The sequence below is a fragment of the Salvia hispanica genome, chromosome 3 (genome assembly GCF_023119035.1).
Source record: "Salvia hispanica cultivar TCC Black 2014 chromosome 3, UniMelb_Shisp_WGS_1.0, whole genome shotgun sequence".
Lineage (NCBI taxonomy): Eukaryota > Viridiplantae > Streptophyta > Magnoliopsida > Lamiales > Lamiaceae > Salvia > Salvia hispanica.
In genome coordinates, this window is record NC_062967.1 from 31586580 (window position 1) to 31600973 (window position 14394).

The 14394-nt window shown below is 35.3% G+C and overlaps 2 protein-coding genes across 2 annotated transcripts; one reads left to right on the forward strand and one right to left on the reverse strand.

The window, feature by feature from the left end:
* Positions 1 to 3550: 3550 nt before the first annotated feature.
* Positions 3551 to 5930, reverse strand: LOC125211297 (protein TIFY 9). Its single transcript, XM_048111028.1, has 6 exons — positions 5679 to 5930; positions 5467 to 5605; positions 5312 to 5372; positions 5122 to 5230; positions 4983 to 5040; positions 3551 to 3958 (listed from the first exon to the last, which is right to left on the reverse strand). The coding sequence occupies exons 1-6, from the start codon at positions 5767 to 5769 to the stop codon at positions 3934 to 3936; spliced, it is 483 nt and encodes a 160-aa protein (XP_047966985.1). The 5' UTR covers positions 5770 to 5930; the 3' UTR covers positions 3551 to 3933.
* Positions 5931 to 10869: 4939 nt separating this feature from the next.
* Positions 10870 to 12310, forward strand: LOC125211342 (GEM-like protein 5). Its single transcript, XM_048111079.1, has 2 exons — positions 10870 to 11191; positions 11674 to 12310. Exons 1-2 carry the CDS (start codon positions 10942 to 10944, stop codon positions 12138 to 12140), a joined length of 717 nt encoding a protein of 238 aa, XP_047967036.1. The 5' UTR covers positions 10870 to 10941; the 3' UTR covers positions 12141 to 12310.
* Positions 12311 to 14394: the final 2084 nt, after the last annotated feature.

Sequence of the window (14394 nt, forward strand, 5' to 3'; positions counted from 1 at the left end):
TTTTAGATATAGTACACCTCTCTCTTATAAATTACATCTAACATCGTTAACTTAGTCTACTATTTATCTATTATAAATTACAAATTTACAAGTACAACTCAAAAAATTAAAATCAAAATCAAATGAAGGAAATAATGTGCATGCAATTAATTCATATGAAGTCAAATATCAAGATACACTAACCGACAAAAAAATCACATACTGTACTTAAATGAAATTGAGTTTAATTATTTAACAAAACCTATATCTTAGCATTAATCTATAAGGACTACGGACTAGGTTCGTGCCTAATGCTTATCCTTAGGGCATCCACAATGGGACGCCCTAAGCGACGCCCTATGCACCGCCACGTCAGCATTTTATCCTCCTCCTATTCCACTTGCAGTGGGGCGGACTATAGCCCGCCCTAAGCGACGCCCTAAGCATTTTTCTATTATTTGAATATTTAAATACTTCAAAATTTGGAAAACTAAAACTTCATTTCATTAAAATTCAAACATTACAATACGAAAAGAAAAAAAAAACTACAATTTCTCAATGGCGGTGGTTGCGGGTCCAAACTTCTTCAATCATGTCGGTCATGAGCTGAGTATGGTCTTGTTGGTTGCGCATTGAGGCCTGTCGCTCTAGAACCGCACCGAAGCCAGTCGGTAACCCTCGAGTGACCGGAGAGGTCGCCGTGCAAGAGCTAGATCCGGCTTCATCATCCACTCAGTTGGTGACATGACCACGTTCTTGTTCGACTATCATGTTATGCATGATGAATGCACGCATACATGACATCGGCGATGACTTCCTTGTACCAGAAACGCGCCGGACCTTTCACGATTGCCCACCGCGATTGGAGCACCCCAAAAGCCCGCTCCACATCCTTCCGCGCGGACTCCTGCTTTGCCGCAAACAAGACTCTCCTCTCACCAATTGGGCAACTGATCGTTTTAAAAAAAATAGGCCACCCAGGGTATATGCCATCGGCCAAGTAGTACTACCCGTTATGATGTGTGCGGCCGTTGGAAGTGGGCCCAGATAGCCGGCCCGCGACCCCTGCACTGATCGACGAATAGGGTGGACGAGGTGAGGGCGTTGATGTCGTTGTTCAACCCCGGCTCCACCAAAGTAGGCATGCCAAATCCAGAGGCGGTGGTCAGCGACGGCTAGGATCATCGTCGAGTGGCTGCCCTTGTAGCAGCTAGTAAATTGGCCTCTCCGGGCCGTCGGAGAAAAAGATCTCGGCTCATTCTAAAACGGCGGTGAAAAACATTCGGGCCCCACCTTGGATTCTCCGCAAAATAATCTGCGAACAGACGTTCGTGTGCTACGTCGTGCTCGCGGGGGACAAACGTCCGTCGTCGTATCGGGCGAGGGTCCGCCTCCGCCGCGCCTCCGCCGCCGCCTGCTCCCGCTGCATTTGTGCCAAGCATTCCGCCTTGGCTTCATTAACGACATCGAACAAGGCTCGAGTCGAGGCCCGTCTGCAGCCATCCGATGTACTCAAATCGTAGTCGTCGGGATTCATTTTTGAGTCGATGAGAGAGAATAATTGAAGAGAAATTGAAGAGATGTGAAATTGGAGTGTGTGAAATGGTAGTGAATAGTAGAGTTTAAAGAAGAAAAAAAATTTGAAAAAATTCAAAAAAAATTTCGAAACGCGTGCCCATCGTCCGCGTCGTCCACAGTGGCGGACGATGCGGCGGACGATGGGTATCCTCCGCGCATCGTCCGCGGACGATGGTTAACCCATCGTCCGCAATGCTGCAGTGGCGGACGATGCCATCGTCCGTCGCATCGTCCACACCATTGCGGATGCCCTTAAATGAAATTGAGTTTAATTAAACCGAAATACGTCGTTTAAGGGGAGAGCAAAAGTTCAAGAAACAAATTGGTGATTAAGAAAATTTCACAATCATTTTATATTAATTGCAAAGGATTTTGAAAAGTAAGAAATAAAAATTAATTTGAAAATTTCAACTGAAAACGTGTGTGATTGGGATCAGGTTGGAGACTTGGAGTTGACTTGCTATTCGTTTATTGTTATCAATGGAGTAAATTATGGGGTGTTCATTTCTCATTAACTGCGAAAATAATAAATAAAGAATACTATTGTACAGAAAAAATAAATTAAATTTATTTCAGGTTTATTGAAGAGGAATAATATTATGGGAATACGACGAATAGTGCATTAAATATTATTAAATTGTGTAAATGAGAATGTATTATTGATAAGAAATTTGAAAAAAAAAATTATCTATATTTGAACTAATTTTTGTTTCAATTATGTTTAAAAGGTTAGTTATCTTTACAAAGATAATAATTATTTAAATTAAATTATGAAGTTCGATCAATTTTTATTCAATTCTAATTTTTTTTGAAAAATCTAATGACTAATAGAATTATTAAATTGGACAAAATTACAATTTTTATCAATTGCTTTATACATATAAATATGATGATGAAAATGAGTGGAGTGTGAGATTCATTTTTAATAGTATTAGTTTTGTAATAGATCGTGAGTATAAAAAATTAGTGAAATAGAGGGACAGGATATCAAAAGTGAAATAAAATTAATTATTTTATAAATTATAGATAATTCAAAATAATAAAATATTTTTTTTAAATACTGGACAGAGAAAGTACTTGACTTAGGAAAATGGAGGTAGGCTGACTAATTCCTCACAAGCTTAATTGAGTTAGTTACTCAACTCAAATCGAAATAAATTGTACTCCTATTATCAATAGATTTTAATATCCTCCCTATGAATTCATTCACTCTACGCATTATCTATCACTCACACTACCACTATAATAATATTATTATATAGTAGTAGTAATTAATACGACACTAATTTAGTTATATTATACCTCATGTCTCAAAATCTCGATACATTAAATTTTCAACAGTTGAATGGGTCAACAATTACGTGCTTGATCAAAGTTTAGTTTCTCTTTCGGTCAAAGAAAAAAAACGAGCAAACATATATAGCCTTCAAGACTTACCTTAATATTATAGTAGCAACTAGCAATATGAGTATATGTTACAAAGAAACATTAAAATTCAGCACATAATATTGCTACAAGAAACGTCTTACCATCGATGTTGCTTTATATATATCATCTTAAATTTAATTATATTAAATGCCAATAAGTCTAGAAATTTAAAAATAGGCTCAAATAGTATAAAATATTTTTTCTTAATAAACTCAAAGCATGATATAAAAGAGCAAATTCCCTATACAGTCACGAATTTTTAAAAGGTTTGATTTTTTTTCCATGAAATTTAAATATTGCATGAAAAGTCATGAACTTTACCCCGTGGACCGTGGTCCAATTTCTTAAGTCGGGTTTTTCGGCTAAGTAGTGTGCTGACGTGTGTATTTAAACTGCCGTGGAAGATGATATGGCAAGTAACAAAAAAACACCGCAGGAGAAGAGAAGCATGGAAAAAAAACGAAAGTTGATGATATGAATTACAATCAGTTCAAAATGACCATTTCATGTTCAACCTTGGAAAAAAAAGGTTGGAAAAAAAAAAGTGAATTGCAAGGAACTTATATACAACACACAACATAAGATTGCATTAAAACAACAGCAACTAATTTAACAAAAAAATGTTAAATTAGTGTTACAATAATGAAAAAAGTGGGTGGTAGCATGCCACACTATCAACGTGACTAAAACGCGAAACTGCATTGACGCAGAAAAAAGCTGACCCAGAAAGTGCGACGAAACAAGGATAGTACTATTCAAAATTTAAAACCTAAAACACAACTAAAAAACGTGCTTCTTGCCTTCCCAACCACCAAAGATTCTCCCACTTTCACCACACCTGTCTCTTTTTTCTCACGTAATTACGCAATTACCACAAATTATAATGTTTTCTTTTCAACATTACATTTATTTAATACAATATGCCCCTTTTTTGTTTCCACGGCGATGTTAATAAGGGGACACCGAAACCAGCCTGCAATAATATTCAAAACCGCGTTACTTACAATTTGACGCATGTGTTCCTTTATTTTTATAATACTAGTATGAATATAGAATTGTAATTTTAGATATTCTCAGTCCTTCAATTTTGTTCTTGTTGTGACAGAATAGAGCAAGTATATAATCAAGACAAACATTAACATAAAGAGTCACGTATTTATATGGTTCACCAACGTTGTGTTGGCTATGTCCACGGACACGAAACGGAGAACAGATTGTGTTCAGAATTGTGAAAGCTAATCCCAATAAAGAGACGTGAGGTCGAATTAGCTCACGTCTCTTTATGGAAAAAACTTGGTTAAATTTTGGTTCGTCACACAACTTTAAAAATTTAATTGAAAAGAATATGAAATTTTAATCTTTTCGCAATCATCAATTGACGAAAAATCCAATCATAAATCGATGATTAACTTATCGACAATGACGACCTCGTATAATTTTCTGATAGTCATATCTATGGATTGACCCTAGAGAAGAGTCTAGGAAGCTTAAGCCCTTAGTAATTTTTTTATTTTATGTTCTAGTATGTTATAAAAATTTATACTACAATTTAAACCACTAAAAATACTAAAGTAGGGAGTATTTTTAAAAATAAAATTTTAACAAAACAGCCACCCTAAATATATCGAAGAAAATTTCTTCAAAAAAATTTAATCTTTCAGAAATTCAATTGCTAGTAAATCCAAATTCATTATTCTTATAGCTAACTTTGAAAAGTTAGAGCTAATTCAATCGGTTTTTCCGATAATTTACCCATTAAGTAATTGCACAATAATCAGTCGGCAACATGGGGGAAGATTATTATTTGACTGTTTAAAAATAGTAAATGCGGAATTAAATGAGCTGCTTAACTACTTTAATCAATAATTAATGTCAAAAAAGGTGAAGAAGGGAAGGATAAAACGAAAATTTAGTGTATGTAAGAAAGATTAACGTACTTATCCAATACTAAAAGAGATTTATTAGGATTAAAGCAACAGTTAATAGTAAATACCAACCTCTCCTTTCGCTTTTCCAGAAACCTTTGCAGAGAATTCTTCCTTGATATCGGCAGATCTACATTCAATAAATCCATTTTTTTGAGATAATTGTAAATTATTTAAATAAAATGAATATTCATATGAAGCACACCCACACCTCCATTCAGAGATTCAAGCAAGTTTCTCTCAGTCTTGGAGTTGGATTCCAAATTTTCTGCCGATTTACAAGGAACGAATTCATCCGCGGTTTTGAGAATATTTTGCGCCTGTTCCAATATAATGCCAATAAAAATCAAAATCAAAATAAAAATAAAAATAGATAAATGAAAAGGTGTGAAGTCACGCACCTTACGTGGGGACACGTCAAACACAGAAACCACTCCGTTGTAGAAAATCGTCATCGGAGCTCTGTTTTCACCGTTCAACCATAGCAAATTTAAATCACGGAAAATCGCAAAATCAATTGCAGGAAACCGGAGTAGGAAGAAGAAATTGCAACTACCTGAGTTTAGGATCGGAAATTGGCGATTGAGGAGGGGCAATTGCAGCAGACGATGCTGATTTCTTCGATCCCAAACCGCCATTCCCGATCACGCTCTTCACCACCTCCGGATTCATCTTCGATATAACACCTTGTATATCTGCACACAAATAAAATTGAGAGAGGGAAACAGATAGCGATTAGCGAGAGAGAGAAATTGTGTGAAAACGAACCGCGGAAGCTTCTTCTGCGCTGAAAAACGGGGGCGGTGGAGCGTTTCTCCATGCCGAAAAAATCAAGCTCGAGAGAAGGAGATTTAGCCATGGATTGTTACTGTGTGAGTGATTCAGAGAGAGAAGGAGAGGTGATTAGGTGGTGATTCAGTCATAATGCTTTGATGTTCATATCGATGAATATATATATATACATACAACTGTGTTGATGCGGTCGGCCAGAGTATTGAATAGTAAAGCAGAAAAGCAAGGAAACGAGGAAAATGAGGTTTCAGGGTAGTACTTTATGGAGGTAAGGTTGTACCGCTTTTTTATTTTAACTACACTTGTTGGAGGGTTTGTCACGGCGTTTAAATTTGGGGGATAAGTGGTAATTTATTAATTTAAATTACTCCACCACTGAACTTATGAAAATAAACAAGTATCATGAGCAACTTTTCATTGCCGCAAAAGCAATTCCGTCGCCTTGGTGGCCCCCACACCCTGGCCCGACATTATGTGAGGGGGTTAAATCAGTGTACGTAGTAATCCATTGAGGGAAGGCCTTAACTCACTGACTGTCAGAAGCCCATCTTCCAAGGCCTCATACCTATGCCTGAGAGATGGAAATGAGAAATTTTTCATAATTAAAGAAGTAGAGTATAAATTCGGTGTAAGAAATTAAAATAAAAATAAGATTATTTCTTGTGAATAAATGAAAGATCAAATATTGGATAGGTAATTTACCGACTTTTATATTTTTGGTTAAAGGAGTTTTGCAATCGTCTAATTAGACACATTATTAATCCAAGGAACAAAATATGATATACTCCACCAAATACAATGTAATATAAAAGGTGAGATAGATATATTTTAAAAAAATAAGATATACTATTACAAAATATGATGCTCATTTTAAATGAATTTATATCTTATTACATTATTTATCCATTTAGAGGGGAAAAAACAAACAGACCCATATAATTGATGTATACACATTTTCATAACACATTTCAAATTCAAATCTTGTACTATTACAATTTACAGAGAAAAAAATCACGTGATATTGTTGCAAATACTTGAAAGAGGCGAAAAAACTATAGTCATTTTGGTGATATTGTGGTTGTGGTGGGGAGTTCATGGACTGATGAACACTCATTTCACATTTGTTGTCCAACAATTTCCGGTTTTTAAGGAATCCAGTCGCCATAAACATCACTTCAATTATTTCCCACATTTTACATATGCTTTAGTTCAAGTAGTTATGTCTCAAATTAGATTCTCCTCTATGTTTTACACACGTTGGCAGTATATGGTGTGCAAAATGTAGATGTTATGCTAGCATATTTCACATAAAAGCAAACCAAATTTTTGGTGCATTTTAATGGATAAATTGTCCAAAATAATACAAAGTTTAGTCAATTTCTAATTAACCACACAATTTTTTGAAATAACCCATTTGATGGTGTATTTTTTTTCTAAATTGTCTCGAGATCTTATATTTCTGATCTAGCATACGCAAAATATTATGTGAACAAAGCATACGTTATATATGTTATCTTCATCAATTAACTTTTACCCCAATAGGAATATGATTGGTAATAAATCGTGGTATTAGTATGATCATAGTCGAACTTCATCTTTTTGTTTGAGTTTGTGGCGGTTAGCTTGATTTCAGAGGTGAAGGATATGAGATAGAAGAGATGATTAGGGTTTGGGGGAGATGGAAGGGAAACTTTGGGGTTGAATTTTACAAATGTACTACTCCTCGTGCCAATAAATTAAGACACGTAAGATGACGAAATTTTTATCATGAAACAACTGAGAAAAATGTCAAATATAGGATATAACGATTATTATTGGAAGTTGCCAAATTGACTAGAAGTTGACCAAACTTTAAGATTTTTTCATCAATTTGCCATATTTCAATTTTGTATACAAACTTTATAAAATTGTGACGGGAGAGTAGTATTTCATTTTACAATTTACAACATTTAAATGCAAAATCAAAATACATCCAAAAATTCGTAGTAGTCCATATTAACTGCAATTAAGTGGCTTGTCGGCAAAAATACAATTAAACATAAACTAAGAAAGCGTGCATAACTTACATTTATTTGCAATTTTGTGTAGTACAAAAATGAATCTTAATTGTGTTTTTAATCCTTTTGTACGTGTCAGGTATCACTGACAGGTGAAATTTAAGAATATGTTTCTTTTCATATATAAAATGGTAGTAGTATAGATTTCCATTTTATCGAGACGTTAAATAGAGTAACATTAGTAATTAAGTACATTGAGCGCGTCGGACCCTTTACCAGTGCAAATCGCGATTGGAGCACCCCAAATGCCCTCTCCACATCCTTGCGCGCAGACTCTTGCGCTCGGGCAAAATACCTTCTTCTATCTCCGAGTGGGCATCTGATCGTCTTCAGAAACACGGGCCATTGCGGATAGATGCCGTCAGCCAGGTAGTACCCCATGTTATGCACATTGCCATTGGCCGTGAATTCGATGGAGGGGCCTAATCCGTTGATCCGCTCGTTGAAAAGGGGCGAGGAATTGAGAACATTTAGGTCGTTGTTCGACCCGGCTATACCAAAATAAGCATGCCAAATCCAAAGCCGTTGGTCGGCAACGGCTTCAAGAATGATGGTGGGATGCGTACCTTTGTAGCCGGTAGTAAACTGGCGCTCGCCACGCCGGTCAAGCAGTTCTTCCACTGCCAGTGCATGCAGTCGATGTCTGCCGCAGCATCCCCCGGAAAGCCGTGTGGGTCCTTCCAGTGCCAATCCAGTAGGAATCGGGCAGGCCAGCATGCGTCCGGCGAGCGAAGGCAAGTGCTCCCAAAATATCTCTCGCACGCCCTGGCTGTGAATTCTTCAGTGCTCGCGTCGTCCTCCCGCCGCATTGCAGTATACTCATCGAACATGCTCTGGCGGACCCTCCATATGCCAACTGCCGACGGCAACATGCGCATTTCTCAGATAGGGGCGATAGTCCGGGCTTCCCTGCTGCAAGTCTCGCTGGAGCCGGACCTCGGGGTAACGCGCGGATTAACGCATTAACAATGCGCAGTGAAGAGGGGAGCGGCGCATACCTGAACCGGCGACGAAATACATCTGCCGGATAACGTGGTTCCTCCGCGAAATAATCGGCGAACAGCCGATCGTGCGCACCAGTGTGGTTGCGAGGGATGTATCGGCGCCGCCGGCGGATTGGCCGTTGGGGGGGTGGCTGCTGCATTCGAGCGATCTCGCTTTGTATGCAGCGGGAGATATAGTTGTTGATTGGGTTGTTAAGTACATTGTATCGATGGACATGCAAATATCCTACTTTGATGATTTGGAAAGCAGTCGGCCTAATTTAAAAACACTTAATCGTTATAGTATTAAATTAAATTAAATATTAACGACCAATATATCCCTAAATTAAAATTGTCTCAGAGGTTGCAATTTGACAGATGACCAGGCAATTGCAAGATTTAGATACCAGGAGGTATCTTTAAAATTATAATTACGCCATTTAATGTCAATTCAATTCTTATATGAATCCATATGCTATAGTTAAATTCGAACACAACTTAGCACAAAATAAGAATTTGTTATCAGCACATCTTGATTCGTGTTGACAAACACGATTCTATATATTCGTGTTGACACGGCACAATAATTATAATAACACAACAGCGACACGAAGTTGACATGATTGCCTAAGAAGACATATGAAAAATGAGAGAGTTATAACATAATTTTAACTCTAATAAACTAACAAAATTCAACTTAAAGAATGAATTTTATTAAAATAATACTACTGTATTAATTATTAAGGGGTTACTCATATCTAACCCGAATCAACCCAAAATTATCATATTCTTATCTGGTTGAACACTAATATATTAACTTCGTACGAGTTATGTTGTGTCGAAACTTGCAAGAACAAATTTTTGTGATAAAACATTAAGATATTTTCAGCTTAAATCTTTAGATCTTGTTGAAAATTGAAATTTATCTATTGATCATTTTAATTCTACAATGTTCCAATATTTCGATACGTTGGACCCCTCTTTTCTGTTAAGTGAATTTGCAATTGAAATGTGTACATCCACCCCTTTCAAATTTTTTTGATAAAGAAAGTTCAAGTTTATCAATTGCCCATTACAAAAATGACAAAATCCTAGTGGTCCAGCATTAACTCAAGCCCAATTTTGCTTTGGGCTCCATATATTAAGTAAGGTTCACTTAAAATTTAACAATCATTAAAAACATGAATCAAACATTTCTTGCAAAAAATGAAGACTTATGTCTTAGAGATCTAGAAATCAAATCATATTAATTTTTCTCTATTATTTTTGTACCCAAGTAATATTAATGAATCAAACAAAGGGTGAAGATGACTTTGTAGTTAGGGGCAATCACCTTTTGCATTGTGATATAAAACTAACAATATCATCTTGATTAATTATCAAGATCAATAAGTATTTTTAGTCCCTCGATAATAAGTAAATGATTATAATTGATAACCTAGCATTTCTCTAAACAATAACTACGAACCAAATGATAGAGTCGATCTAATTTAAGACTGAAATTTCATGCAATTGTAATGGACATTATATATGAATAATGGACTATACCCTATCATTTGGTTCTAATTACTACTATTGTTTAGGAAAATGTATATATATACAAAGTGTAAAGATGCATGAAATCTCTGTAATTATGAGTTTTAACAAAAGGTAGAGTTATTTTTAAACCACTCCCTTAATTGATAACCATATATGTATTTTATCGACTAACCAATAACGAATATCGTTTAATCAACCATCCTTAATGAACAATGATTTGAATAAATAGGCGTGGATGAGATAATATAGTCGGTTGTATTGGTTATAATTACAAACAGTAATAATATTATTGAAATTATTTAATAATATAATATTAAATTTTCAGAATATTTTATTAATAGTATTAAATATTTTGTATAAAACTATCATCAAACACATTAATAAAATATAAATATTATTCTTTTTAGTTGTAGAGTGTTCTCTTTTGGAAAATTGGCAAATAAATAATAAAAGATAATCAAATATCACAATGATGTCATTCCAATTTTAAAAAATAATTAATTAAAGTAAGAAAAAGTTTTAAACAATTAAAAATGGTTCCACCTAGAACATTCATGATGAACCTACTAAATACTAACTCCATCTTATCAAGTAACGAATCCCATCCATTTTTATTACACAACATTTCCAGCTCAATCAAATCTTAATTTCTCCAAAAACATGGACCAGAAAGAGGGAGAGACGAAGAAATGGGGGACACACATCATGGGGGCTCCGGCGGCGCCGGCGGTCCACCCGGACAACCAGCAGGCGGCGCTATGGCAGGCCGAGGAGGGCCCACAGCCGCCTTACGTTGTGATTGCGCCGGTGGAGAGGTCCGCCGCCGACAGCCCTCTCGATCATGTTGTCAACGTCTTCAATTCTTGGAGTCACAGAGCTGAGGAAATTGCTCGTAACGTCTGGCACAATTGTAAGCTCTCTCAAATTATTGATTTCTTTTAATTTTGCAATCCAAAATTATCTTGATGACTTACTTAAAATGATCACATGTTTTAGGCATCAAACAATATTATAGTGCTACTACTATTCAATTATGTTACCGGCAAAATCTTGATTGGTTCTAGTAATTGACATGTGGATTAGTTAAAGTCGGTATGCAAAATCAGAATTTGACCAAAGTTTAAGAATTTACGACAATTCCCCCTAAATTTGATTTAATTAATAAGTTTCACTAGATTGTGATGCTCATTGTTTACATTCTAAAATCTCAATAGGATACAATAAGGTTAAAATAGAAACAAGATGTGTGATTTTGAAGGTTTGTGGTTAAGTAGATTATTAATTATGTGTAAAATTATGTTAGTTTTAAGTAGGACTAGCAAATTGTGCGGATTGGGTCGACACAATCCAATAAGGCCAATTGTGTATGTTCACCTCATTGTGTGTTTGCAGTAAAAACCGGGCCATCTGTATCCGGGGCTGCGTGGGGGAAGGTGAATCTAACCGCGAAGGCGATAACAGAAGGGGGATTTGAGTCTCTGTTCAAGCAGATATTCGAGACGGATGCGGATGAGAAGCTGAAGAAAACATTTGCCTGTTATCTTTCCACAACCACTGGCCCTGTTGCTGGGACCCTCTATCTGTCCACTGCCCGCGTGGCTTTCTGCAGCGATCGCCCTCTGTCCTTCCGGGCCCCCTCCGGGCAGGAGACGTGGGCCTACTACAAGGTCACGATCCCGCTGGGGCACATCCACAATGTCGCCCCTGTCGTCTTGAAGCAGAATCCACCCGAGAAGTATATACATCTGGTGACCGTGGACGGCCACGAGTTTTGGTTCATGGGGTTTGTCAACTTTGAGAAAGCGTCCCACCATCTGCTCGACAGCGTCTCGGATTACCAGCAGCACGTTCCCAGCTAGGGAGCGGTTAACTTGTTTGTCGGTTCGGGTTTTTGTGTGTGTGTGTTAATAGGGTTGATCAAGTGTTGGTGTTGTTTCTTGTCTGATTTGTGTATGTTGTAGTGTTATAAGTATATGATATGATATGATATGATATGATATGATATGATATAGTGTTAGTTATTTCTCAACTATTGTGAATATTTGTGATATAGTGATTTGGTATATATATTGGGCTTTTTCAAAAGCTTGATTTTGTATTGGATAATACGACATTGGACTAATGGGCTTATGGGCCTAGTTATGGAGTACTATATTTTCCTAGTGTTCTTGGACAAGCTTAAGAAAATTTCCCTTCAACCCTCGTTGATTTTTCCATTTGGGATTAGCACTAATTTTAAGAAACCCATTTGGGATTAGCACTAAATTTAAGAAACGTAAAAGAATGTCAGTGAAAAAGATTAGTTGGATATACGTACTACGGGTCTTATTCTAATGCTTATAGCACCCTAATCCAAAATTAAGACTAAATCTCCACCCTTGAATTTTAAAATGAGTGGATGAGAATTAAAGCTCACAAATCTCAATAAATAGTAAACAAAATATCAACTATTACACTTGGCATTATATTAACCACAAGATCTTCTAATCTAATGGTTGAAAATTGGTCTCAATTTGGGATTGGTAATTAGTTAGCAATTGATTACATCCCTACGTACTACTATAGGAATAATTTTACAATATCAATAAGATCTATGTTGTGTATTATAAATATGTAATATTCTATTTGTCTCTTAAAAGTTAAATTTTTTGAAATAGAATGAGTTTTAATTCAAAATTGATAAAATAAGAGAGACAGAAAGAAAAGCGTGTTAGTGAAAAATGAGTTCCGCCTCATTAAAGATAAAGAAATTATTTTAAATAGAAACTTTCTATTTTTAAAGTATAGATAAGTGGGAAAAAGATTTTATTTTTAGGTGGTAGAGGTTGTATTATTATCATTAAAATTTCTATTTTTAAAGTACAGATAAGTGGGAAAGAGATTTTATTTTTAGGTGGTAGAGGTTGTATTATTATCATTAAAATTTTGGGATAATGGCCCCTAATATAAAGGAACTTTCAAAAAGTTGGGTTTTTTCCACAAACTTTAAAATTGACAAATAATATCAAGAACTTTACCCGAGTTTGTTATTTTCCACCAAACAAAAAATTCCGGCTATATTATTGGATTGAAAAACAATTTTAGAGGGTGCACTTTAAAAAAAAGCATCTTCAAATATTGAAGAACTTGAAGCTCTCGAAGTTGTTGTCGAGAAATTAGAAAAAATAATATGTATCATGATATTATTTGCCATAACTTTTTCACTGGTAAAAAATAATAAACTCAGATAAAGTTCATAATATTATTTACCAATTTTAAAATTCGTAGAAAAAATCCAACTTTTTAAAAATTTCATGATATTAGGAGCCAGCGTCCCTAAAATTTATTACTATGTCTCAAGAATTAATTAATCTACATTTTGTGTTGCTATGTTTAGATTTGAGTGATGTCGTTTCAAATCAGTGGATATATGCTAAATGTTTCTGAACTCAATAATTGAATATATGAAAATAAAAGATGAAAGGAATATTTCGACATGTGAATAATCTGCACAACTTTTCACATCAATTGTGGGGGTTCTGTTTTTTATCGAATGAAGAATATAAAAAATTTAAAATTACTAGAAATAAAAGAGAAAATAATGTATGAAGTTAATTGATTTGATCCCACCACAGGTGACAGGAAAACAAAACATTCAAACAATAATCCACACAACACGTCACATGAAATTTGAAAATCATTAACTATGTCAAATCTCACCTTCGATGTCGGCAAAAATCCCACAACTATGAATTTTTATCTTATTTATTTTTATGTTCATCGCTAAAATTTGCTTAATAATTGTGCTTATATTCATTCATTCATGGAAAAAGGAGTGGGAAAACCATAAAAATATTATATTCCGAATGATTTTTTTTTAAATATTTTACGTGAACAAGTATGCAAATTTACGTATATTCAGTTATTGATTATGCATTAAGATATTGTTTCGGCTGAGCATTTTGATTATTTTATAAAAATCTGATCGGTTTGAGAGAAAGAACATACTCTATTTTGGTAAAAGTTAGATTGTGTGATTTGCAACTGTAGAAATAGTCAACTTTATTAATTTTTGTGATAGTTAATTTGAATAAAAATGTGTATGGATGATATGAAGCTCAAAGGTAAATTAGA

Excerpts from the sequence above, each read along its gene's own strand:
- LOC125211297 (XM_048111028.1), bottom strand. The coding sequence starts at position 5,769 with ATGGCTAAATCTCCTTCTCTCGAGCTTGATTTTTTCGGCATGGAGAAA. Across the intron at positions 5,606-5,678 it reads GCGCAGAAGAAGCTTCCGCG|ATATACAAGGTGTTATATCG; the intron begins GTTCGTTTTCAC and ends ATTTGTGTGCAG. Across the intron at positions 5,041-5,121 it reads GCTTGAATCTCTGAATGGAG|ATCTGCCGATATCAAGGAAG; the intron begins GTGTGGGTGTGC and ends TATTGAATGTAG.
- LOC125211342 (XM_048111079.1), top strand. The coding sequence starts at position 10,942 with ATGGACCAGAAAGAGGGAGAGACGAAGAAATGGGGGACACACATCATG. Across the intron at positions 11,192-11,673 it reads TCGTAACGTCTGGCACAATT|TAAAAACCGGGCCATCTGTA; the intron begins GTAAGCTCTCTC and ends GTGTGTTTGCAG.